Source organism: Trachemys scripta, chromosome 3, assembly GCF_013100865.1.
Source record: "Trachemys scripta elegans isolate TJP31775 chromosome 3, CAS_Tse_1.0, whole genome shotgun sequence".
NCBI classification, from domain to species: domain Eukaryota; kingdom Metazoa; phylum Chordata; order Testudines; family Emydidae; genus Trachemys; species Trachemys scripta.
The window spans coordinates 58,248,690-58,274,841 of record NC_048300.1 but is presented as its reverse complement, the minus strand read 5'-3'; the positions used below and the strand labels follow the sequence as shown (position 1 = coordinate 58,274,841).

Here is a 26,152-nt window from a genome sequence, read left to right as displayed (position 1 = left end):
GTTTGCCTCTATAGTTCCCCTGGGTCACTTCCTACCATAGACACCAGATTCTCCACTTTGGGGGGGTCCTCCAGTCTGTTCCCCTCCTGTGATGTACTCCATCTGGGCATCAGGGTGCATCCCGGCTTGGCTAACCTCTGGTGCGCAGGCTTTCCCTCCTCAGGAGCTGGTGGCATGCCTCCTTTCCCTCCAGTGGTCAGCCCAGACTGAGCAGCTCTGCAGGCTTTTATACCTGTTCTCCAGTTGGAGCATGCCCAGCAGAGCTTCCGGGGCGTGGCTTCCTCTGCTAGAAAGGAAGGGTTAACCCCTGCGGTACCAGTGCGGGGCCGCTGTGCCCCGTCACACCCCTAGAAAATCAGGCATGTCAGCACCCTCCCCCAAATACACCCCAGCTGTTGGAGTAAGTATCTGTTTGGGTCGGTGGTCTGTGCCCATTGTATTCTTCTCTTGCTACACATCAGTCTTTGGTGTACTTCTGTTAGTCTTAAAGGTGCCACAGGACCCTCTGTTGCTTTTTACAAACCTCACACTGACCATGATAGATTTATCTTTCAATGTTGTAGCTGTCTATACTTCTCTTATCCTTAGTTTATTATTATCTCTTGTTGTATTATGTCTTATTTAAGGCCTGATCCTGCAACATGCTGAATACCTCCTGAGAGAAACTGTGTATCTTTGGCTGTTATTAAAGCCAATGGGAGTAGAGGGGTTTCAGCCCCTTGTAGGATCAGGCCTTTACATTATAGATTCATGGGGGCAAGGAACTGACATTAGTATTTATCTGTAAGACCGAGGGTATACTGATGGCATGGTATAAATAATAATGATGCATAACACTTTAGAGGTACAAATGTAGTGTTAATTAAATTTTGCTTTTCTTTAGGTTAATGACTTATGTGAAATGCAGATTGATTTAATAATGAAAGACATATCAAATACTCTTTTAATTGTCCTGCCAGAGGATGGTCCTATCAAAATGGAGGATATGCTGGCATGCAATGAGGTATACATCATTTTAAATCTTAGAATCTGAATCCTTGTGTTTTGTGTACATTAGAAAATAATGTTTAAATCATGCATTTTTATTTTATTCTTTTTTTATCTAGAAGAGGGCTTTTCCCTCTCTGGAGAAACACAAAATAATGATATTTTTATTTTTAAAAAGTATTAACCATACCTGCATTTTTTTGTGATTAAAATATTTCATTTTGAATAACTTTACCAGTTTTGCAAAGGTAAATATATTTTTTATAGTTATAGTCCTTGGTTTATGTCTTTGATCTACTGAGATTGCAATATTGCATAGAACTTGAATTTATTTAACTATCACTACTAGATGGCATGCATACACCTATCTTTTATTGAGGTCTACAGCTAATAGCTTCATTAACTTAATTATTTTTGTCATATGTCTGGTCTTCCCCATCTTACAGAAGAATCCTTACATTAAATATTATTATTTCAGTTATTGAGACACAAAGATGTGCAAAGTCTTTCAATCAAGTTTAAAAAGACCAGACTTACCACTTTCCCTTTAGTCTTTTTACTTGTGTTCTGAAAGTACAAAGCCCCTATCAATTCTCAATTCTAATTTTACTTCTACTTATTTTTCTTTACTGTTCTGTAGCTAGATGTGAAAAGAAAAGAAGGCAGATAATAGAAGAAATGTAACATGAGGCAGTTACAGCTCAGGCTTTTTAGCAGTACAGATTATTCCCTTGCTAGATCTGGGAAACCCTGAGTTGTTAACTGGAAGTTCACTGCATTAAACTTCATGTTGCCATTCTTTCTTTATTTATAGTGCCAGTGGTGTCAATGGCAGAACCCAGACTTCAGATTCTGGTGCCTGTGAAAAAGTTGGTGCTGCTGCTACTTGTAATGATGGTTTCTGGGTAGTTGGTTGGTGTTGGCATGAGCTCTAGCAGTAAAGGCTCTCTCTTATCTCCACATTGGTCTATCATTCTTCAGGGCCTGCTTGAGACTGAGAGACACTCAAATTGGGATGATTAAAACTGATTTTTTTTTTTAAATATGGAAGACACTAAGTCTTCATAGATCAGAAAATATCCTTATGGTAAGAAGTCAATGAGCCTGTCTGTCTTCAGTTTCTAGAATGGATCACTAGAGTCACTGGCTTTTCTTTATTCACTGTCAAGTAGTTCCTCTACTGAATATATTTGCAGTGCCTTTGAACCTGTTCTGGATGGGTTGGTGAAAGAGATATGGCAACATCCTCATTCCATCCTGGACAGAGTAAAGGCAGTTGAAAATAATTACATTTTACCTCTAGATACCTCAGCCCCATGAAAATTTAAGAATTGCCCCTTTCTATGAGGCATTAATGCCTTTCAAGGATAGGCACACTAAGTGCCTTCCATGTCTAGGAGAAGGCCACATTGACAGGTGCTCAATTTGTAAGTCTTTCTCAAAGAGAACACCAAAAGCTAGAGAAGCACACCAGAAGATGTTTTTGATTGAGAAATCAATTCATCCATCCTCAAACCCTGGAGTCACTGGGGCTGAAAATCTGGAGCAATTATCTAAAAGTGCTCCACATCAGAGGACTGAACTGATGAAATGACAGGAAGTCATTAAAATAAGCTTCCTCCTCAATTGGTAATGACTCTCAGTGGATGGGAAAAAAGAAACATTCTGACATCTAGATCTCATCCCCTAAGTCTCTCTCACAAGACTCTTAGAAAAACAGAGCTCCCCCTTTGACCTTGGAGAAGGATATCACTAGGCCCAGAAAGGGTCCCTCTGCAACCCACTCAAGCTCTGGACACTGAACCTTCATACTGGTCTCCTCAGAGTGTAAAAAATTGCCAGGTACCAGTCATATGGTACTGAAACACATGGTACTGATGCCTTCAGTACTGGAATTTTCAGCCAAACCTGCAAAAGAGAATTGCCAATTAGCAGGCATTATTGGGCAAATATGACTATTCTATGACAATATCTCCGAATTCACTGATAAAGTCCCACAGGACTGCAGGAAAGAATATTTAATTTCAGAAAGTCAACTAGTAGTACATCTTTCCCTTCAGGCAGCTCTTGATGTGTTGGATATAGCAGTGTTGATCTTCATGGTAAGATCATCTGGCTCCAAGCTTCCTGCATTTCTAGGAGATACAGGTTACTTGTAGAAGACCTGCCTTTTGAGAGATGTAATTTATTCAGTTCCAAGACTGATGAGGCCTTACATTGTTTGAAGGACTCCTGTGCAAGACTGAGATTCTTGGGAGTATATATTCCTGCTTCAAAGAGGAAGCCAGCTTGACACCACTCTTATCCAAGTGAATCTTAGTACCTGCAACACAGATCTTCTAACCTTCCAAGAAAGCTTCAGAGGTTCCAGAGGAGAAAACCAATCAGCATTCTCTGTGTCATCTGCACATCCAGCTATGTCCTCAAGGCAGGAAATTTAACTTGTCACTCAGGAGTTCTGTGCAACTTTGAGTAGATCTACCTATTATTTCCCTGCCTTTTTCATTTTCATGGGGTTTGGATTACCATAACGACAGACTGTTGGGTTTTGGAGATAACAGAACTGGGATACTCCATGCAGTTCCACACCTTTCTCATCTCCCACCCTCTTTCCCATCTCTTTTTGAGATCCTCGCTACAAAAGCATCCTATATCAGGAAGTATAATTGCTTCTAGCTCCTGGTGCAGTAGAAGTAGTTCCATCAGAATTTAGAGGGGAATGGTTTTACTCCTGTTTTCTGATACCAAAGAAATAGGGGGTCTGGTGCCCAATTCTGGACTTGAGATAGCTGAATGTCTTCATCCACAGACTCAAGTCTAGGTAACTCAGGCTTCAATAATTCCTTCCCTGGATCCACAGGACTGGTACTCTGTTCTCTATCGTCAAGATTTATATTTTCATAGTAATACTTCTGTCCTGCCCACAGAAAAAATATCTGAGGTTTCAAGTCAGCAATTCCCATTACCAGTACAAACTTTTGGACTGTGCATAGCAATGAGATTATTCAACAAATGCCTGTAATAGCAGCCTACCTGAGAAAGTGAGAAGTCAGTTTATCCATACCTTGGTGACTGGCTCCTCAACAGGTGGTCAACACCCTTTAACAGAATGGTTCCCTCCCTGGGAGTCAGGGTCAACCGGGAAAATTGATTCTAGCCCCCACTCAAAAAATACATTTCATAGTAGCAGTCCTGGATGCAACAGCAGCAAACACTTACCCCCCCCCTCCACCCCAGGAGAAATTCCATTACTTAGTAGATTTAGTCTCTGGCGAGCAGATGGATTTTAGAGCCAGGGCTCTAACCTGAGCCTGAATGTCTACACTGCTATTTTTAGCCCTGTAGCATGAGCCCTGTGAGCCCAAGTCAGTTGACCCAGGTGCTGAGACTCACAGCCACCTGATCTTTTTTTTTTTCTTTCTTCAGTGTGGGCATATCCTTATGCTTTAAGGGCAGAAGGGACCAGTAAATCATCTAGTCTGACCTTATGTAGATCACAGGCCACCAACAGTACCCAGTACCTGTGTATTAATCTCAACAACTGAAATGAGACCGAAGTATTACAACCCACAGGAGACTAGATTATTATGTGCCATAGGCAGATAATAGGAGGGACTGAGGTGCACCAGTGCCCATGGTGCTCGCAGTGGCAGGGAAATTATTAAGTGAGATATCCCAGATAATCCTGGCAGGTAACCTGCACCCACATGCGGCAGAGAGAGGCAACCCCCCGAACCTCCCAGATCACTGCCAATCTGACTTGGAGGAAAATTCCTTCCCGACTTCACAAATGATGCTCAGTTAGACTCTGAGCATGTGAACAAGAACCAGCCAGCCAAGCACTTGAGAGAGAGATTGCTTGGTGCCACGTCAGAGCCCCGCCCTCCCTGTCCAATGTCCCATTTCCAGCCCTGGTAATCCTTGATGCCTCAGAGGAAGAAGATAAAAAAAATCCTCTAGTATACAGTGGGGTGGGGGGGGGGGAAATCCCTTCCTGACCCCTGCTCATGGCTGCCTGAACCCCGAAAGCATGAGCTTTTAGGAACATAAGACAAACTGAAAATGAGCTTCAGGGCTGTTGAGTCCTGTCCCATATCACCACAAGCAACCCCATCATACAATTTCACTCATATTTTTGTCCAATACCTTCTTAAAACTAATTGTTTGCACCCACAACTCCTACTGGGAGGCTGTTCTAAAACCTCACCCCTCACATGGTTAGAAGTCTAATTTCCAGCCTGAATTTTTTCATGGCCAGTTTATACCCATTTGTTCTTGTGCCAACATTGTCCGTTAGCTGAAATAGCCATTCAACCTCCCTGGTTTTTACCCCCCACCCAATATATTTGTAGAGAGCAATCATATCTCCTCTCAGCTTTCTAAACTACCAAGCTCTTCAAGTCTCTTCTCATAAGATAGGCCTTTCATTCTCTTGATCATCCTCATAACTCTTTGCACCTGTTCCAGTTTGAATTAATCTTTCTTGAACATAGATGATCAGAATTGTACGCAGTATTCCAAATGAGATCTTACCATACCAGTGCCTTGTACAATGCGATTAATACTTCTGTATCTACTAAAATGTCTTCCTAATACATCCTAGGATTGCATTTGCCTATTTCACAGCCGCATCACATTGATGGTTCATAGTCATCCTGTGTTTGACCCAAACACCTAGATCTCCTCCTCTGTCGCTTCCAACTGATGAGCACTCAGTTTGTAGCAGAAATTATTATTATTAGACCCTATGTGCATTGCCTTGCACTTTGTATTATTGAATTTCATCCCATTTCTGCCACGCCTGTCTTCAAGGTCATACAGATTTTCCTGTATAATGTCCTCCTCTGTGTTGAATGATGCTTCACAGCTTTGTATCATCAGCAAATGTCGTTAGCACAGTCCTGCTTTTTGTGTCAAGGTCATTAATAAAAATATTGAATAAGATTAGTCCCAAGACTGATCTTTGAGGAACTCCAGAAGTAAGCTCTCTGCAATCTGATTATTCTCATTTCAGCAAAACCCATTACCTTCTCCCATTGAGCCAATTCCTTATCCACTGTACAATACTTGTATTAATCCCCATCCTCATTAATTTAACTAATAATTTTCCATTTGGCACCGTGTCAAATGCTTTACTGAAGTGCAGGCATATTGGATCTACTGCACTTCTCTTATTTAAGAAATCAGTTATTTTCTCAAAGAAGGAAATCAGGTTAGTCTGTCAGGATCTACCTTTGGAAAACCAATGTTGCATTATATCCCCTTACCCTGTACCTCTATCAATGTAATTATTCTTTTCTTCACAATTTGTTCTAAAACCTTGCATACTACTGAGGACAGAGTAACAGGTCTGAAATTGCCCAGATCATGTTTTCCATTTCTTTAATATAGGTAGGACCTTAGTTCATCTTCAGTTGTAGGATGTGATGGGATATACTCCTCACACCAGTCCTGAAAGAGTTGAATTAGGCCAGGCAGGTCCAATCAGATAGCCTAAATTGCCCCCATTTGCAGTTTAATTATGTGGAGGGTGCTAATTAGAAGGAAGCTCACATGTGAGGGTACAAGTGGGACTTCTGTAAAACCAGGAGGCTGGCAAGAGAGGGGGAGGCAACGGTAAGGAAGCCTGCAGTCTCTCTCCCTGAGCTAAGGGAGAAAGAAGGGGAGATAGGAACCCCTGAGAAAAAGGATAGGAACCCAGAGTAGATGGTAGGCCTGGGTTCTCCTGCCCTCCATTGTAGAGTGGTATTGCTTGAGGCAGTGAAGGGCAGACTGCCTGAGTCACTGCAGGAGTGATATAGTCAGGGCAATGCAGGGCCGGTGCAAGGAAGTTTCACGCCCTAGGTGAAACTTCCACCTTGCGCCCCCCCCAGCCCTGCGGCAGCTCCCTGCCCCCCCTGACCTGAGGCGCCCCCCCAGCAGCTCCTCCCTCCCCCACCCTGAGGTGCCCCCCCGTGGCAGCTCCCCCACCCCAGCAACTCTCCCCCCCCGGGAGCCGTGCGGCAGCTCCCCACCCCAGCTCACCTCTGCTCCACCTCCTCCCCGAGCACGCCGCCCCCGCTCTAATTCTCCTCCCCTCCCAGGCTTGCGGCGCCAAACAGCTGATTGGTGCTGCAAGCCTGGGAGGTGGGAGAACTAGAGCAGCGACTGCGCGGCAGCCCAGCCCAGGAATGCTATTAAAAAAAATTGGGGGCACCGCTTTTTGGCACCCCCATATCTTGGCGCCCTAGGCAACTGCCTAGTTTGCCTAAATGGTAGCACCGGCCCTGGGGCAATGGGTGTGAGGACTGCCTAACACTGTTTGTGCAGAGACTTTGAAAGACTCCCCTGGAAGGAGAAAACACAGTGTGATCTGGCCAGAGGGCTGAGTCACAAAGCAGCCATAATGCGACTCCATGAGTGGGAGGAGAGCGGCAATGGTGGAAGACCAGAAAGGTGGTGCTAAACCAGGTGGAGCTAATTGACAAGATGGAGCACCATGCAGAGGTGAGTAGAGCACCCTGAGACATATGGTAGTATCCCCAAATAGACAGATTTATTAAAAATCCTTGCTATTGGTCTAGTAGTGACATGTGCTGGCTCTTTCAGTTTTCTGGGATGGAAATTATCTCCCCCCCCCAGTTTGAGTACATTAATCTCTTTTAGTTTTACTTTTGACTCAGATGTGGTAATATCCAGTTGTAGACACTATTTCCATTAGCCATTCTTCCTTCATTCACATATTCCATATTATCATTTTTATTGAAAACTGAGACAATGTATTCATTTAGTTTTAGGCTATACCTAAATTATCTTTAATCTCCTTCCCATCCACACAGTATAGAGGCCCAACTGCATAATACCTTATTCTTTTTATTTATACATCTTAAAAACCCTCTTATTTATGTTGAATTAGCTCTTACCAAGGAAATTAATCTTGACTATACAGCAATTCTCACTTTATTCCTAGTTTTCTAACCTTCACAATGTAGCATTTTTTTGCTGATCAACCCTTTTTTTCCATTCCCCATAGGCTCTCTGCTGACTCCTAATAAACTTTTGGAGGTGATTATTCATCCAGCCTTTCCCTACAAGGTTTTTCCACTTGCTTCGAATGTTCTCTCTCAGTCCCCTTCACATAATCCTCATTTTTCTTTAGGCTCCAGTTTCTGGCTGTCTCCATCATCTCTTCATCTTGTGACACTCTGCATTCCAGGGGAGTGTCTGTAAACTCCATATTCATCATTTGTATATAATTGTGATATTGCATATAAAGCATGCCATGTGAGGTATTACGGGAAAGGTTATGATCTGCTGAAAGTCATTGTTCTATCTTAATATGTATATCATTAGTGCATATGAAGTTATGAGATTGTGTTGTATGGTTGTCACTAAAACATGCTGTAAGTTGGGAAGCGCCCAGATACTAGCTCCCCTAAGACAATAACCAGGGGGATAACCAGTGCCTGTGCGGGTGTTGAACAACCATCAACAGCCATTGTCCAGCGAGGGAGCTACAAAGCAATGACTCACTTGTGGAAGGCCACACCAGGGGAATTGCTCACTCTTGCCCGGTGACTCAGCAATGCCCACCAGACATGCCTGGACTTCTGTTCTCCAAGCACATGGATTAAGGGTACAAAACAGAACACAGTGGCCCCATGCTTCGCCTTTCTCCTTCCCCCACCTACTCTGCAAGCAACAAGGACATTCAGAAGACTGAAGACTCCTACAGGGGACTAGCCCAGGTTTCAGGGATGAAACCTGTGTACTATGAACTGCAATATCCAGTGGGGTGAGAAAAACTTCTTAATCTAGATGTTGCCCAGTCTAATAGGATTGAGAGTTTAGACTGTGTGCTTCTATTTTATTTTGGTAACCACTCTGACTATTTTACTATCACTTAAAATCTATCCTTTGTAATCAATAAACTTGTTTTACTGTTTATCTTTACCAGTGAGTTTGCCTGAAGTGTTTGGTAAATCTGCTCAGGTTTACAAAGGCTGGTGTATATCCACTTTCCAGTGATGAAGTGGTGAACCAATTAATGAACTTGCACTGCTCAAGACCCTTTCTTGAGTAATGCAAGGTTTGAGATACAAGGCTGGGAGCTGTGGGGATTCGGCTGGTGCTTTTCTCTGTGTGATTCATGAGTGGCTCTGGAAGCATTCATGCAATCTAGGTGGGTGTGGGGCTCCAAATGCAGTTGTGCTGAGTGATAACAGCACCTGGAGGGTTTGTCACTAGCAAAACATTGTGAGAGACAGCCCAGGCTAGAGAGTTAAGGGAGCACACCGGTCCCCCAGTCCTGGGCTGCACCCTGGGGATCCTGTCACACCTCTCTTATTCAGGGACTTGCTTCTTTTCCTTTCTTCCTCATCACCCCATCTTCTATCCATTTCTCCTTCTTGTTCCCCAGTGCAGCAAACCTGTTACTCAACTCAGTTTCCCTAGCTGGTTTCTTCCAGTGCCATGGAACTTCCCATGATCTGTGCAGGGCATGCCCCTGTATGGGGGTGCAGAAGAATGTTTGGGGGGCATGGTGGTCCTGGCCCAGCCCCTACAGGGGGCATGGAGGGAGCGCCATCCAGACCCTCTCCATCCCCAGCTCTACTCCGGCCCCACCCCCAGCTGCGATGCCAATTCCTGGCCCTGCACCTTCATCCCTCTTCCAGCAGAGGGCGAGAATGCATTTGAACAAAGGTCTCCCATCTCTAAAGAGGTGCTCTAACCACTGAGCTATTGGGATATGGGATATTCTGCTGTTGTAGCACCTTCAGTTGCTCCTGCTACAATAACCTGTAACAACAAATGTGGATCAGAGAAGATATAAAAGAAAGACAGAAAGAACTGAATTAGTCTAAATTAAAAGGACTACTATAATTCAAGGACTGTGTTAAGATCTTGCCTGGTAAACAAGAGAAAGGTGAGACCAGTAATCAGTGGATCAAAATTGGTGTGTTGGAAACTGGCTTAACTCGTGAACAAAATAATGAGGGAATGGGCTGTTCCACCTACCCAGCCCTGTTTGGGGTCCTCAGGAAGAGACTCTGTGGGAAAAGCTGGCTACCACAGTGCTGTCTGTCAGGATCCCAACAAGGGCAGTTAGGGCTAAGGGTCAAAGCAGTGGCAAACCTGAGGCTAAGAGTAGCTGAGGGATTCATAGATAGTTCCAGACCAGGGTCTATACCAAGGGTCAGAGTCCAAGTCAGGTTTCAGGGGCCAAGTCAGGAAGCGAAGTCTAAAACAAGCTGAGGTCAAGCTAGGAATTCAAGAGCATAGAATAGGAACAATCATGGCAGCTACAGAAGCTCCATACTGTTGTCTGGATGCTCCTGGAATGCCCCTTGGATTTATATAGGTCAGGGAGCCAATCAGGGGCCAAGGGGCTGCTCCACACCAAACCTTTGAGGTGGAACTTCCCATGATCTGTGTCCACAGCAAGTCCAACAACACTTGGGATGTGAGACTTTGTAACTCACCCTCCACTCCCAGTGTGTCCTTTCCCCCCACCTTATATCTTCTCTTTCCTATCCTCCGCCTTTTGCCTTCTGTCTAATAAGAGTCTGTCTTAGCCAGCCAGGGCCTTATATTTTGCAACACTCCTGTAAGCTTGTGACTAGAGAAACACAGCTAAAAGCAATGACCTAAACAGCCCATGGAACAAGTTTGCCATGTTTGAGTGGCTAATAAGACCATGTGCCATGCCTGTGTTTCTCCAGCAGTAAGGTTGCAAGTAAGAGTCAATGCCAGAAACAGGAGCTGCATTTTCTATCTTTGCTGTTCTTTTCTCTTCCCTCTAGTGTGTATTTGTCTTGTTTTGTCTTCTAGAAAATAGGATCAGACTTCAACAACAGCAATGATGACAGCTCCAGCCCATCTCAACTAACTTCTCTTTCCTTCCCAAAGGACACCTATGACCATCATTCATATAATCTAAGAGACTGTTAAATAAGAGATTTTTGCCTTCTAAAGACTCTCTATAGCTAAAGGGAATGGGAATAAGAGATACTGTTAAAATGAAAGCCTTACTTAATACTTTACATTTCAAATGCTTTAACTTTTTCCTTTTTTCCCCTATATTTTTTAATATCTTTGCCATGGTACTAAGCAGATTGAGATCTCGGTATATCAAACCCCGAACCTTGTTTAACGCTGTTTAATATAGGACAGTAAGAAAGTCATGTTAAAATCTTTAATTCCGAGTCCTTATATTCCACATAAATTAATACAACAACTTCTTTGAGAAGTGTGCCCTTAGCAGAAATATATGTAGGATGACTACTTGGCATTCAATACATATATTTACACAGCCTTAGTAGAAATATTGCAATCTGAAACTTGTTTTGTCAGGGCTGTCATACATCAGAGATGTCAGCTCCATCAAATTAGGTTGCTACTTGTGACTCACCATCAGTGGAATATATATAGAAAAAAGGATATATATTGGGCAAGCACTCAAAGAAGAAACTGTTACTTACTTACCTTACAGTTACTGTGGTTCTTCAAGATGAGTTGTCCATATATATTAGATGAACCACCTTTTTGCTTGCTATTGTGGAGTCTGATTACACCTGAGAGGGTTCAGAGATGAGCCACAGGAAAGATTTGAGAGCTGGAAAAAAAAAATCTTTACAGCAATGTTCTCTAAACGTTAGAAAGCTGAGAAAATTAAACCAATCAACCCCTTTCAGCCCTGATGTGGCTTTAATGACATATCCATATTTTAAGTCTTTGTAATATAATGCATCCTCTCTTTTCTTACATGCTTTGAGCAGTGAAATAGTAAACAATGTTGACATTTAAAATGTTATCACTGGCATCTAAGTTAACATTCATGCCTCAGAACTATTATTTCAGGCTCTCTGTAAATTCAGGCACACATTGCTGCTTCCTTTACACTCAAGTTTTTTTCTGCAACCATAAAACCATCAGGATTAAGGCACATGACAGTCAGAGAAGCTTGCACTGCTATTCATACATTCTTGTTTTGTAAAAAAGAAAAAGTCTCCAATCTCTGAGGCTTTCAGTTGGCTAACATTCATTAGCAGTAAATACACTTTTTAAATATTTTCCTATTGCAATAGAACCTTTTAGAAAAGATGATCTGAGAGCAAAATCATTAATTTTGTGTATTCTTTTACCCTTATTAAATACATATTCAGTGTACTAAACATATGTCCAAGTGACAATCTGTATTAAGGTAACTTACTGTATATATTTTAACAGACTTACACCAAAGAATGGGCTGAAATACTGAACCACAAAAGTATGCACATAGAAGATGCTGTCCAGGAGCTGATATCTATATTTGAGACAATTTATGAAATTAAAGATTCTAAGAAAACTTTAAAAAAGTATTCATTGCCAGGTACTTATTAGTATGTGTATTTATGTTAAACAATTTCTACTCTAAGTTTTTGAGAAAAGAGATAGTATCTGACAAAGTAGATTTTTTTCCAGAAAAGATGATTGTTTTAGACCTCTGCCTTCAAACCCTTCTTCTGTTGCATGGCTTCTCTTCTCATTCCTCACTAATAGGTTAATGCTCCCCACCTACTGAATTCAGATGCAGTCCAACATATTTGCTAGGACTCCAGGACTAAGCCCCACCCTTCAGTTCAGACCTTCATAAAAGTCCTTTCAAAACTGCAGAAATACTCCAGCAGCCTATTATTAGTATTAAGACAACAACGTGATATATTAATTAATCTTAAAACAATTATATGTCTAAGTCTTCCTTTTGAGAAAAAATTCAATTTGTATTCTGATCATGTACCGAACTACCAGGGTGGGTTGAATGAACAGAGAAGCTGCTAACAGAATAAGTAAGATATTTCTTACTTGATAATTTTCTGTCTGCACAGCTTCTCTCCTCATTCATCACTAATGGGAAGTAGCAAGCATTGAATCACAGAGCAGAACTGTGGGCATTTCACATTGTGTCTTTTTGTGAAAAGATCTATTTCTGGGTGCCCTGAGACAGCAAATATTTTTTGTCTTTTTTCAGGGACCATTCTTGTATTTCTTCCCCATCCCTGCAGAGATGATCTGCCAAATATTGTCTTTTCCTCCTAGATGGAATGCTATAGGGTAAATGCTGTGATGAATGCACCAGTCCTATTATATTATAGCCTCCTTGCAGAGCTGTAAAGAATGAGCTCTTCCCCGTTTGTTTATACAGAACATAGCTACCACGTTGTCACTTACTACTTCAGTTGCTTAATCTTGTAGGTGAGGTAGAAAAGATTTGAGACCTTGTTAGATTGCCCCATCATGCTGATATGTAGATATTTCTCAAAGTGGTTCCAATGACTGTGTTCGCTGAACTGAGCGCCCCATCCCAAGTTGAATACATCTGAAGTGATAGTGGAGTGGAAGATTGAATGGCACCCTCCTGAGAATGTTGCTTCTCTGATTCCACCATTTAAATGAAAAGAGCATTTCTTTTGGAAGAGACAGCTTTATGCAAATGACTTGGCTGGTAATTTCTTGCTAGCCAATGCTGTAATAATCTCATTCTGAAGTGAGTGTTTAGAGTTACATACGTTGCTGAAGCCCTAAGGCCCATCAGTCTGAAGAAGAACATAACTATCTGGTTTGAGTCTCTTGGAGTTTCATTGGCAGACTGAATCTTTAGGAATTTTTCTTCTGGAGGGAAGGCTCTTCCAATTTGGGAATCTAAAATTGCTTCAATGAATGGGATCTGCTGTGTAGGAAGAGATGTGACTTCTTCCAATTTATTCTGAGATCTGGTTTCTCAAAAAGAATTAAAGCACAGTCCATGTTGATGGTCAGGGATTCTTGCAATTTAGGAAGAAATAATCAGTTGCACACATACAAAATGGGAAATGACTGCCTAGGAAGGAGTACTGCAGAAAGGAGTCTGGGGGTCATAGTGGACCATAAGCTAAATATGAGTCAACAGTGTAACACTGTTGCAAAAAAAGCGAACATCATTCAGGGATGTATTAGCAGGAGTATTGTAATCAAGACCTGAGAAGGAACTCTTCTGCTCTAGTCTGCACTGTTTAAGCCTCAACTGGAGTATTGTGTTCAGTTCTGGGCACCACATTTCAGGAAAGATGTGGACAAATTGGAGAAAGTCCAGAGAAGAGCAACAAAAATGATTAAAGGTCTAGAAAACATGACCTCTGAGGGAAGATTGAAAAAACTGGGTTTGTTTAGTCTGGAAAAGAGAAGACTGAGAGGGGACATGATTACAATTTTCAAGTACATAAAAGGTTGTTACAAGAAGGAGGGAGAAAAATTGTTCTTCTTAATCTCTGAGGATAGGACAAGAAGCAATGGGCTTAAATTTCAGCAAAGGAGATTTAGGTTGGACATTAGGAAAAACTTCCTATCTCTGAGGGTGGTTAAGCACTGGAATAAATTGCCTAGGGAGGTTGTGGAATCTCCATCATTGGAGATTTTTAAGAGCAGGTTAGACAAACACCTGTTAAGAATGGTCTAGATAATACTTAGTCCTGCCCTGAGTGCAGGGGACTGGACTATACAACCTCTCAAGGTCCCTTTCAGTCCTATGATTCTATGAGATGAAGCTATTAGCCAGTCATCCACACAGAGCTATATTACTGGTTGCGACTAATTTATCGCTTTCCTTCACTTTTTCTATTGCTCCCTTGTGAGCTCCTATAATGTCAGGGAAGCAACCGAGAAATCCCTTGTATTCGTGATTAGTTTCCATCAGAAAATGGAGATCTTTCCTTGGCTGTTCTGCCACGAGACTGGCAATTTCTTCATATGTTTTTCCTGCTTCTGTTATTGCTTCATTGAGATCAGATTCTCCTTTGTAACCACTGGTGCTGAAAACCAGTGCCAGACTCTGTAAGGATTTTCCTATCTTCTGATATTCCTTGGGTAATGGTCCAGTACAACGCTTCCAGTGTTCTTGTCTGTGAATCTTGCAATCTTAAATGCTCTGCCGTGACTGAGGGGCATCTTGATACCTGACGAGCAGTAGAAAGGTGAAAGAGGAGCATCCTATACTGTTAGCGATCTTCCCCAACCAGGAAACAGAGGTATTTGTGATGTGAGGGTATGATCAATGTATGAAAATATGCATATTTGAGGTCAAGAGTGCTGAACCAATCTAGCATGGACAGGGAGGGAATTATGGATGCAAGAGTCTCCGTGTGGAATCTGAACTTCACGAGGAAGGAATTAAATATTCTGAGGTCTAAGATGGGCTGTGTACAAGAGTTTGCCAGGGCTCGACCCTCTCTGGGGCGACGGGGAGCCACACCGACTCACTACCCACCGGGGCTAGGCACTCTGTCTGGCGGCAGGGTTTCCCCGGCGGTCCTTGCTGTCCTGAAAGGCACGAGAAGCCCGACCCAAGCTTTGGGTGGACCCCAACGTTATGTCAGGGCTCAGACCCTCAGTCAGGGCTGAGCAACATTAAAAGGTATTTCAGCCCGGGCTCTTGGTCAGGGCGGGGCAACAAACACTAGGACAGGCCCTCAGTCAGGGCTGAGCAACAGCACAAAGTATTTAGACCCAGGCCCTAGGTCAGGGCAGGGCAACAAATGCTGTGACAGGCGCTCAGGCCCTTAGTCAGGGCTGAGCAACAGTATAATCTAAGCCTCAACAGGCCTGGGAGAGAGGGAGACTGCCACCCACAGGTTGGGTGGCAGGGGGGACGCAGGCCCTCCCACTCCACTGCGGCCCAGCCCAGGGCCCTAGCAGCGGCAGAAGGCCCGCTGCTTAGTCAGTGGGGATCCTGGCTGCAACACACTGACATAGGCTCTGGTAATGCTGCAGGCAGTCTGGGGTCGGCTGCCCCCACGCTACTTCCACTCTCCCCCTCTGGGCCTACCTGGGGCTGGTGTTGGCCTCGGGGGGGTCCTGGACCATGGGTTCGTCAGGCCAGGCATTGTTCGGCAAGTCCGGCAACTCCTCCGAGTAGTGGGCGTAGGGCAAGCCCGGTGGCTCCTCTGGATAGTAGGTGCAGGGCAGGCTTGGTGGCTCCTCTGGGTGGTGGGTGCAGGGCAGCCCCAGCGGCTCCTCTGGGTAGCGGGCACAGGGCAGGCCCAGTGGCTCCTTGGAGTAGCGGGCTCAGGGCAGGCCCGGCGGCTCCTCTGGGTAGCGGGCGCAGGGCAGGCCCGGTTGCTCTTGGCGGCCGCCCTGGGCCACAGAGGTTTCCCCGCCCCGAGATAGGCTGGAGACGTCTGGTCTCTTCGGCGGCTGGGGCCTGACTGAGTTCTGAGGGCCAGCCTTTATGCTTCTGGGTCGCCGCCTGACCCCCTGAGGGGCGGGCTCAGCGCTCCCTGGCTCTGCCCACTGCAGCCTCCGGACGGGCTCTTCCCCCTCCGGGGCAACAGGGAGCCACACCGCCTCACTACAGGCTGGTCTGCATTCCTTCTTCGTATTAGGACATGTATTTGGGCTTTCTGCATTCTAACTTCTTTCCCAGTTTGAGACATATCCATGCTATATCTCTGTTCCAGCGTATTCTGGAAGTAGATCAAACTTCTCTATGAAGGCTTTGGGACTTGGCCACACCATTATCCACCTCCAGACCAGTAAATGTGGTCTCCTTCCTTTCCTTTTCATTTTCCAGCTTTTAAAGCCAAACTCTAGCAATGGTACACAGCCTCACTCCCTTTGCCTTTTGCCTTTTCTTGAGGCAATTGTTTAAAAAAGGTTCTTTACTTGAACAAGATGGAGTTCCTTTCTTCCATTTTCAGCACCTTGTTGGAAGCAAAAGATGAGAAGGTGCTCTATCTGTGAGGAGATGAACTTAGGAGCTCCAATAGGGGAGCTCTGTCACAATTGTTCTCAGCCTATGGACCCTTGCTTAGCTCAGAATCTGGAGATTTGTGGAGGTCTTTGTGTCTTCCAACACCAGCTGATACTCCTCCTGTGATACTGCCACAAGGACATAACAGTTCTCCTCAAGTTAGGGAGGCGTGCCAAGGCCATCTCCAGTCAGAAATCACTGGGGATCCAATTCCCTGAAAACGTTTTTTCCCCCTCCACCTTTAAGAGAACAAGATCCATAGCCCCTTCTCAAGTTGTTAAGTGGGTATAAGAATCACATGACATGGAGCCTGGTCTTCCCCTGTTTCCAGCAGAAGGATTTGGATCGGTTCAGGGGGAAGCCTATAAATGGGCTTGTTGATGGACAGGTAGAAGTGTGGTTTGGGGTGAATGTCATGGTTTTTGTAGTTGACTATGCCTGCATGTATTGCAAAAATAAAAGGTGCCTCTTAGTCTTTGTTATGCAGGAGATCAGAGTAGATGATCATAGCGGTCTCATCTGGCCTTAAAATCTATGTCCTTCTGTATTTCATTTCAACAAGGGCACATTTTAGGGAAGAAGGAGGAAATATTTTGGTGGCAGGTTAATCTTTTTAAAATGGTAGCTGTTTGAAGGGATTTGGAATATTAAAATAAGCCCCAAGGAAGAAGTTTAGAAGGCCAACGGCAGTGAGGCAATCAGAAATGTATGAAATTGCTCTGTAATTCAGCAAATGGACATCGCATCACCTTAGTGTATATGCATGTGTATATATATGTATGTATTTGTATATGTTACCCTTAAGCTAACAAAGCACCATGTGCCATAGCTGTGAAGAGAAAAATCAAACACATGTTCCAACTCCCATTAAAGTGAATGGAATGATTTCCATTGACTCCAGCATGCTCTAAAGCAGAATACAATCTTCAAGTTACAAGAAATAGTTATATAATTTAATATTTGTTATAACTCTATAGTCTATTTTAGTTTGTATTGTCTTCTAATTGTTTTTTATTTACAGTAGAAGGGAAACATGTGGCATTTGGGGCTGATGGAGAGGAGGGAGATACTGATGGTTCTTCAGGTATTCTTAGTGAGGATGCTGAGGACAATGAGAAAGAAGATGAGTTTAGAAAGGTATTTCATTATAAAAAGAGAAAATTTATGAATTTCATAACAAATATTTTTAGAACTGAACAAAAAGTGCCTAATTTTTCCTAATTGAGTAACTGAAGCTAACACACAACTTCTGAGTGTAGTTCATAAAGTTAAAAATGTCTTATCTTTCAAAGAATGTATTATATGCTGCAGCGTGGCTTTCATTAACCACATTTTCAGTAAGGGAGCCAGAGATGTACTGGCTGAGCACCAGCCCAAGATGTTGTGCTATAATAAGAGGCCATAACATACAGGCTTCCTCTAGTGCAGGCAAACAAGCATTCTCCTCTTTCCGACAGTACAACCAGCTACCTATCCTCCTCTTCATTTCCTCACTGCCCCCTTCATTTCAGAAAGTCTACCCCTATATTTTTCTGGTAGGCAGTGCAGGAAGGCATCCACCTTCTTTTTTTCATCTCCCACTGTGAAGGGAGTTGAAGCTTAAGTGCTAACTTAAGTGCTAATGCTAGTGGCAGGAGTTAGAGCTGCTGGGTGCAGGTGAGTGGTAATGTGTTATGGTGAGTGGTGACTGGGTTGTGTACAGGTGCATGGTGCTCATGGGTCCTGTGGATTGAATGATATTTTCCTATTAACTCCTTTAGTCCAGTACTGTTAGACTTTCCTGCCTTTGTTCCTTTCTTCAGAGATTGACACAAGATCCTTATGAGTTTTATCCCCAAAATGAATGCTGGCTCCTCTTGCTGGCATCCTACTTACTACAATCATATTGGGTATGTCTACACTGCGCACTAAGCCCAGGTCTTTGGCATGTGGATTTGGTGTTTCCAAGCCCGCATATGAGCATCCAAACTACTTTGTAAACTGTGTTTTCAGTCGCTGGACACAGGTCTAAGAGCTGTGCTAATGTGTCCATACTGTGCTAGGCAGACCTTCTGACTAAGGTCTGCTGCTTGACCTGTGTCCAGACTGCAAAGTGACAGTGCTTGGACTTGAATCACAGCAGGACTCAGTTTCTGTTCTGACTCACCCCCCCCCCCTCCAGCAGAGTCCTAGTACCTGCATTGTGAGTGCTTGCTGACCAGAGTCAGAATGATTTGTGTGTGAATGGAAGCGGGGCTTGGGCTCAAAACTGAGTCACAGCCCAGGCTCAGTGTGCTGGGTAGACATATCCATTTAGAGCCTACTCTTATCAAGGCAAACTGAATTTTCTCAGGGATTTATCTGTGTGCCCTCTTCCAAGCTGGGTGGGTGTTTGTTTGTTTTTGCCGGGGGAGAGGGAGGGGTCGACTATTTCTCTCCTTCTAGCTTTGGCCTATCAGCAGTTCCGGAAGGGGGAGGATATTTTGGAAGGTTTTCAGAAGACCAAGGGAATTCCTAACATTAATGCTTTCTGTAGCCCAGCATCTCCCACTTTTGTGGTAAAAATGGGCTATTCTTCTTTGACTGGTTCACACGTATTCCACTTAGATAAGTGTATGCCCAGAGCTGGAGAGTTTTCTGTAGTAAAGTGCACCATGCACTTCCTGGTGGTCCCTTCCAAGGCTATTTAAGCGCAGCACTGCTCTGACCCCTCTCAGTTCTTTCTCACTTCAAGTGGCCTGAGTCAGAACTCCCTGTGCGGTTTACCTCATGGTTACTATGCAGTGAGAAATTCTCTTTCTATATCTGCTAGTATTGTTAGTTTATCTATTTTAGTAATAGTTTGTAGTAGTGCATGTAGTTAGTGATAGTTTGGTAACTTTTGTTTTTTAGAAGAGGATAGTGCCTGGTGGCATGCTGTCACTGGCTTCAAACATTGCCAGTGGTAGCTATCCCAAACAGAGATCCACACATGCTCGGTCTCTTATGCCTTGGTGAGCAGCATATCAGAGAGAGGTGCGGTATTTGTTGTTCCTTTAAAAGGAGAACACAAATCTCTAGAGACTTATGCCTCAAACAGCACCTCAAGCAGCAGGTAATATGATCTTCTTTGGCACTGGGGCTATGGCTGGTCATCCAGCTTCACAACTGGCTTCTGAATGGTAACAAGTCTCAGACAGGCCTCTGACTCAGACTCCTCTCCACAGAAGAGAAGGGATCGATCCTCCTCTACAGGCTGTTCATGAAAGAGGGCCCATAAACTAGACAGCAGCCATGCCAAATCCAAGAGACTTTCCCTCTACCTGAAAGAGAGACTATGAACACTGGTAAGATTCCTCTGGTGCACAGGGTAGAGCCCGGCCTTCATCCCATGTCTCCTTGGTTCCAAGAGGGGACTATACCAGTATTGTACCATTGACTCCGACACTGTTACAGGGATGGCAGGTGAGTCCTGTACCAATAGATTTGACTTCAGCACTGGTCCTTTTGGTGCCACCGACCCCACAGGACTTTCAAGTGGCAATTGGCCTGGTTGGCCTATCTGTCCCAAGTTTTCCAATGGCACAAGACTATAACTTAAGATCTGCCTTCAGCCATTCTGGTTCCATCCAGTTCTGCAACCTCTACATGCAGTCCACCAGACTCTGGTCAGCAGTCCAAGTATTTGTTTCCACACAGAGAGACAATAAAAATGCTTCCTTGGCACCAACTTCGGTACCACTGTTTACTAGATTGGTACTGTCTCTGACTTTGACTTCTGTGCTGATGCTTTGTCCAGTTTCTCCAGCTTTAGCACCAAATTGGTCATCTGTTTTGGTATTAGCACCAATAGAAAGGCTGTTTCTGGCAGTTTCAGATAATTTCCCACTGCTGTTTGTCCTTCAAATCCCAGTCCTTCACTATGATCTGCATATGTGTGAGACGCTTAGACCACATGGTCTCATGTACTTACATACTATTGCATTGAGAGGCTGCGTCTGCACATTCTCCAAAGTTGACTAAAGTTGGTCTACCAACTGAATTTTCATTTATTATATAAGTTGGCCAGGGTTCCCCAGATGGCTCTGATGTCCTGGTGTCACAGCCAAGTTGTAGGCAGCCAGACCTAGTGATTAGAGCTGGGGTCCACAGTCATAGTACAGGAGTCAAGAATCAGCCAGGTCAGGATACAAACTTGAGAGGAAAACTACAAATTGGTAACTAAAGTCATGCCAGATCAGGATACCAGGAGGTCAGGGGCAGGTGACAAACTGGAGATCAGAACCATGGATCAAGAGTCAGAATCTGAAGGTTTTTCAGGACCTCATGAGATTATCTGATGCTTCAGACATCCCATTAGAGATAATCCAGAATAAACAGCACAAGGCATTGGACATTCTACAACTCAGTCAGTCAGGTAGACTGACCCTATCTATTAATGAAGGACAGTTGCTCAGACCATATGACACACTTCTGTATCTATCTCTGAGACCTCCAAATGTGCAGACAGGAAATACCAGGTACCAGTTAAGAGTTACGGATATTTTTTACAACACCCCACTCACAAAGGTCCTGGGTTGTCCAGGCCATACATGAGAGCCAAAAAACAGCAGACCAGAGAAAAAGTTCCAAAGAAACTGGACCTCTTGGATTGGAAAGTCTACTTCTCATGAGCCTTCAACTTAGAATAATTAATGATCAAGCACTTGCAAAATATGACTTCCTATTGTGGGACAGACTCCCACCCCAATGGACATGTTCCCTAAGGAATATCAAGAGCAGATAAGATCAGCTATGACTGAGGGTCAACTCAACAGCAGAACAACACTCCAGACAGTGATTGATGTTTCAGATATGGAGACAAGGACCACAGCTATGGCTGTGACAATGAGGCGGTCATCTTGGTTCCAGATTTCTGGCATCCCTTGTGAAGTCCAAGTGACTATAAAGGACTTAGCATTTCAACGGAATGATCTTCTCAACAATATCATTAACGAAGAATTATGTTCTCTGAAAAATTCCTGCATGACCCTCTGTTTACTGGATCTCCATGTTCCAGCTCAGAATCACAAGCAATATCAATAACAGTGGCCTCAGTTCTCATTCAGATACAGGCCTCAAGAGTTTCAAGAACATCTTTGAGAGCCACTGAAGAAGAGACAATGATTCCACTAAAGGCACTCATTGATCTCCCCCTCAGCAGCCCCACAACAAGGGCAAGTGCCCAGAAACAGTATTGATGTGATTCTCGAGAGCCCAGCTGGAGCATCTATGGATACGTCTCCTTCAACTCAGTTTGGCAACTGCTTGTTACCTTTGACCAGTGGGACCTCGAGATTTGTGAACAAGCGGTATCCCATCAAGTTTCAGACTGAGCCCATGTCCTCCTCTCCCCCCTGTCCCAATCTCTCTTCAGGGACCCTTCTCATGAGAAAGTTTTTGCAACAAGAAGTCAACTCCTTACTACAGCTGGGAGCAGTAGAGGTGGTACCTCAAGAATTCAGATGGAAAGACTTTTACTTCCAGATTTCTTAATCCAAAAGAAGAAAAGGGGATGTAGACTCATCCTAGACCTTTGATGTCTTAATCTCTTCATTCATAGTTTCAAATTCAGGATGGTCGCCTTAGCCTCTGTTATCCCCGCCTTGGATCCTTTGAACTGGTTCATGGCTCTCATCCTGCAAGATGCCTGTTTTCACAGCTCTATAGTTCTGGCACACAGAACATTGCTACAGTTTACAGTAGAGATATTTGAGTGCAAATACAAAGTACTACCCTTTAGCCTGTCCACCATTCCAAGGGTGCTTACCAAAGTTATCACTGTGATTGAAGCCCACCTAAGAAGGCAAGGAATCCAAATTATTTTACCTGCACAACTGGCTGATATGGGGTACACCCCTGCAGCAGTTCACTGGCTCCATTCAAAAGGCTCTAGAACCTCTTTGTTACCCTGGGTCTTGAGATCAACAGGGCTAGTGTACACAGTTGGCTCAGGTATGCACAGATGTTCTGTTCTTCTCATCCCTTCCATTAAAGACCCTAATCATGGATGCCTACACCAACTTCAGGTTCAAGGGAAATGGTTGATGCCCAAGACTTTCCTTCACATCAGTATGCTAGAACTCAGAGCTCTTTGGCTGCCTCTCCTATGGAGACTTACCATACCAGTGCCTACAGACATGGCATGCATTACATGAATAGGCGAGGAGGAGCCTTGTCTTCCCCCTCAGTGTAAAGAAACCTTGCATATGTGAACTTGGAGTATTCAGCCTCATATCACCCTGATAGCTTTCCATCTTCTGGGTCTTCAGAACACTGTGATAGATTGGCTCAGTAGAGACCTCTCAGAAAACCCTGAATGATCCCTCAAACTTTATTGTCCAAAATGCGTTCCACAGAAGGGGATACCTGGTGATAGATCTATACACGACATGCCACAACAACAGATGCCAGAGGTTTTTCTCCAGAGGAGGTAAGAACCCAGGATCCCTCACAGATGCCTTCCTCTTCCCTTGGACTGCAGACCTCATGTATGTTTTTCTAACAATATCCATGACCTCCAAAGCCTTATGGAAGCTTGGATAAGACTCAGACTGTCAATCTGATAGCCTCATCTTGGGCCAGGCAGCTTTAGTACTCAGACTTGATGAGGCTTTTGATTTAGAAGACAATCACTTAACTGGCCCTACTTGACTTACTGTTTCAGGACTATTGTCAGGTCCTCCATTCAGACCCAGACTCTACATGTTACAGCCTGAGTGCTGATTGACTGACTTCTGCTGAAAGGAATTGCTCAATGGCAATCCTAAAGTTCTCACTTCAGAGTTGGAAGCCTTCCACAAGACAAATTTACTAATCCAAAGAAGATCTTTCTCCATGTAGTCTGAACAGCAGCACTTCTGCAAACATTGGTCCCAAATATATTGAACTGTTTACTCCTCACTAAAACAGTCAGGAATGTCTTTTAGCTTGATTAAGGGTCATCTCCCTGCCAGAGGGCCACATATTATTCTCTCAGTCTATTGTACTGAGATTTCTTAAGGGACTGACTTATGCCTTTCCACCAATCAGAGAACCCCTTGCTCCCTGGGATCTCAGTGTAGTGCCTACTTGCTTAATTGTTCCTCCCTTCAACCCAATGGCTCCCTGCAGATACTGTCACCTTTCCATGAAGACATCTTTCCTGTTGGTTGTAACATTGGCCAGGAGAAAAGGGGAAATTCACACCCTCCTGGCAGAACCCTCCATACAGTCTTTCACAAGGATAAGATCACCCTGAGGTCTCATCCTAAATTCCTGCCTAAGGTTGTCTCAGACTTTCACTTTAATCAATCTATTAATCTACCAGCCTTTGCCCCCCAGACCTCATTCTTCCCCGACCAGAGTAAAACTTCATACGCTAGATGTGGTTAGAACATTGTCCTTTTACATGGCCAAGATTAGATTAGTTAGACCTCACCAAGACTATTTGTTGTATTTGTTGTATCCCACCCTCTTTCACCCTCTAACTTCACCACCTCAACCAAGCTTCACAGTCATCATTGCTGTGTACTGTATTAAATTGTTTGTTTAAAACTTATACTGTGTGTATATATATCTAATATAGTTTTTTGTCTGGTGAAAAAAATTTCCCTGGAACCTAACCCCCCCCATTTACATTAATTCTAATGGGAAAATTGGATTCGCTTAATGTCATTTCACTTAAAGTCACATTTTTCAGGAACATAACTACAACGTTAAGCAAGGAGTTACAGTACTACTTGCATGCAGTGTGATTTTGGTAATTTATTCCTCCTGATGTGTATGAAAGAGATCACTCCCTTACCCCTCTACACTAAAGACCTCTTAAAATTCCTCCTCCTTTATGGTGTTTGTTTGACTTGTGCATCCAAGTCTGAACCCAAGAAGCTATACAGCCTATCTCCTCAATTTCCAGCTTATTACTTCAACCACACCTTTCCCAGTTTCCAAAACCAGCTTCCCCTCAAAGACACTGCCACCTCTAATCAAGAAGCTGTTTGAGCATAAAACCTTCAATTTGATTCTGCAAATGCTCACCAAGCCCTATTTTGAGTCTGTGGTAGAAATGGCCCTTTATTTTCTCAACCTCAAGATACTAAGAGGAAAGCCAATTAGTTTTGCTAGAAGAATCTGGGAGATGGAGGTATTATTTATCGAAAAGCCATATTTGATTTTTTTCCCTGGTAATGTAGTCCTTAAGCCAAATCATGAATTTGCTCATAAAAACTGACCTAAAGTCCTTCCACAACCTGAAGAAAGTAACATACTTTGGATGTGGCTAGGGTAGTAAAATTTTGTTTGCATGAAACAAAACTGTGAAGTGCAGGAAGCATGATGCTTTGTTTTTGTATGGCGACATAAAATAGATGTAAAGCTTCAAAACCCACTATTTCTACAGGAAAGCTATTTTTCAGGCTTCCAAATTGTCCAGTGAAGACTTCTCTTAGCAAAAAGGACTTCCTCAGTCAATCACTTGGTTTGTTCATGGGCAGAGCAGCACAGAGCATCTTTCAATGAGATATACCATGAAATGAATTGTTCTTTAATATTTTTTTTTTCTGTGTACAGCACAGATGCTTTAACCTCATCCACGTAGTTTTTGGACAAAAGGATCTCCAACCTTTCTTGGTATCCTGTAAGAAAAGACCCTTCATATTTGTTAAAGCTAAAAAGTAAAAGCAAAATAAACCTTTGTAATTTGGTCCCTCATTGTTTGGGGGGTGTGTCTCTTTTATTCCCTCCCTCTCTTTTCTTGGAGGATGATTTTATTGTTTTCTATTTACTATCAGTATTGGACTCACATAGCAGCAGATTTCCAGATGAGAGGAAGATAAAATTAGTTTCTTTACCTATAATTCTCCAAATGAGTACCCACCCTGTGCATGTACAAAAGTTTTTCTAAGCTTCCATGATAGAGCATGGGAGCAACATTTCTAGTTTGGTATGATGGAATCTGAAGGGTGAGTGAGAGAAAATGTTTTTAGAAAACTGTTTCAATTTTGTATTTAAATACACATTTTCTCTTCGTTAGACAGGTGTTTTTAATGATAATTTTTAGTTTTTAATTCCTTAGTTTTTTGTTTCTTCTTTACTATGGCAGTATGTGTGGGATCTCAGTGTGGCTGTAGTACCTCAAGTGTCCAGGCTGGGGAAGCTAGCATACAGCTTGGAGAAAGAAAACTTAAGAGATCTGGGGTGAGAGCTTCACCCCTTCTCTCTGGTCCCTTTGTCCTGGGCAAAAGGACCAGAGTGCCTGTCAGAGGAATATCTTATACAGTATATCTTATACAACCTTATTAAACTTATTTTTATTTTGTTTTAAATGGGTTTCATTTTCATGGACTTTAAAGTAACTTTTTTTTATCAACATGAAGATTCTGGACTTCAAGCTGTTTGACTTATAGACCAATTTCCAAATAGAAAAATTACTCTAAATCCTTTGTT

General features: G+C 43.3%; 1 protein-coding gene across 1 annotated transcript in view; it reads left to right on the top strand.

Annotated features, from left to right (window-relative positions):
* The window catches only part of DNAH8 (dynein axonemal heavy chain 8), a 585,957-nt gene that overhangs the window by 171,868 nt on the left and 387,937 nt on the right, over positions 1-26,152 (top strand). Inside the window, exons 21-23 of the mRNA XM_034764627.1 lie at positions 884-1,003; positions 12,196-12,337; positions 17,751-17,866. Of these exons, the coding sequence (XP_034620518.1) occupies positions 884-1,003; positions 12,196-12,337; positions 17,751-17,866 (378 nt within the window). The remainder of the gene's footprint in view (positions 1-883; positions 1,004-12,195; positions 12,338-17,750; positions 17,867-26,152) is intronic.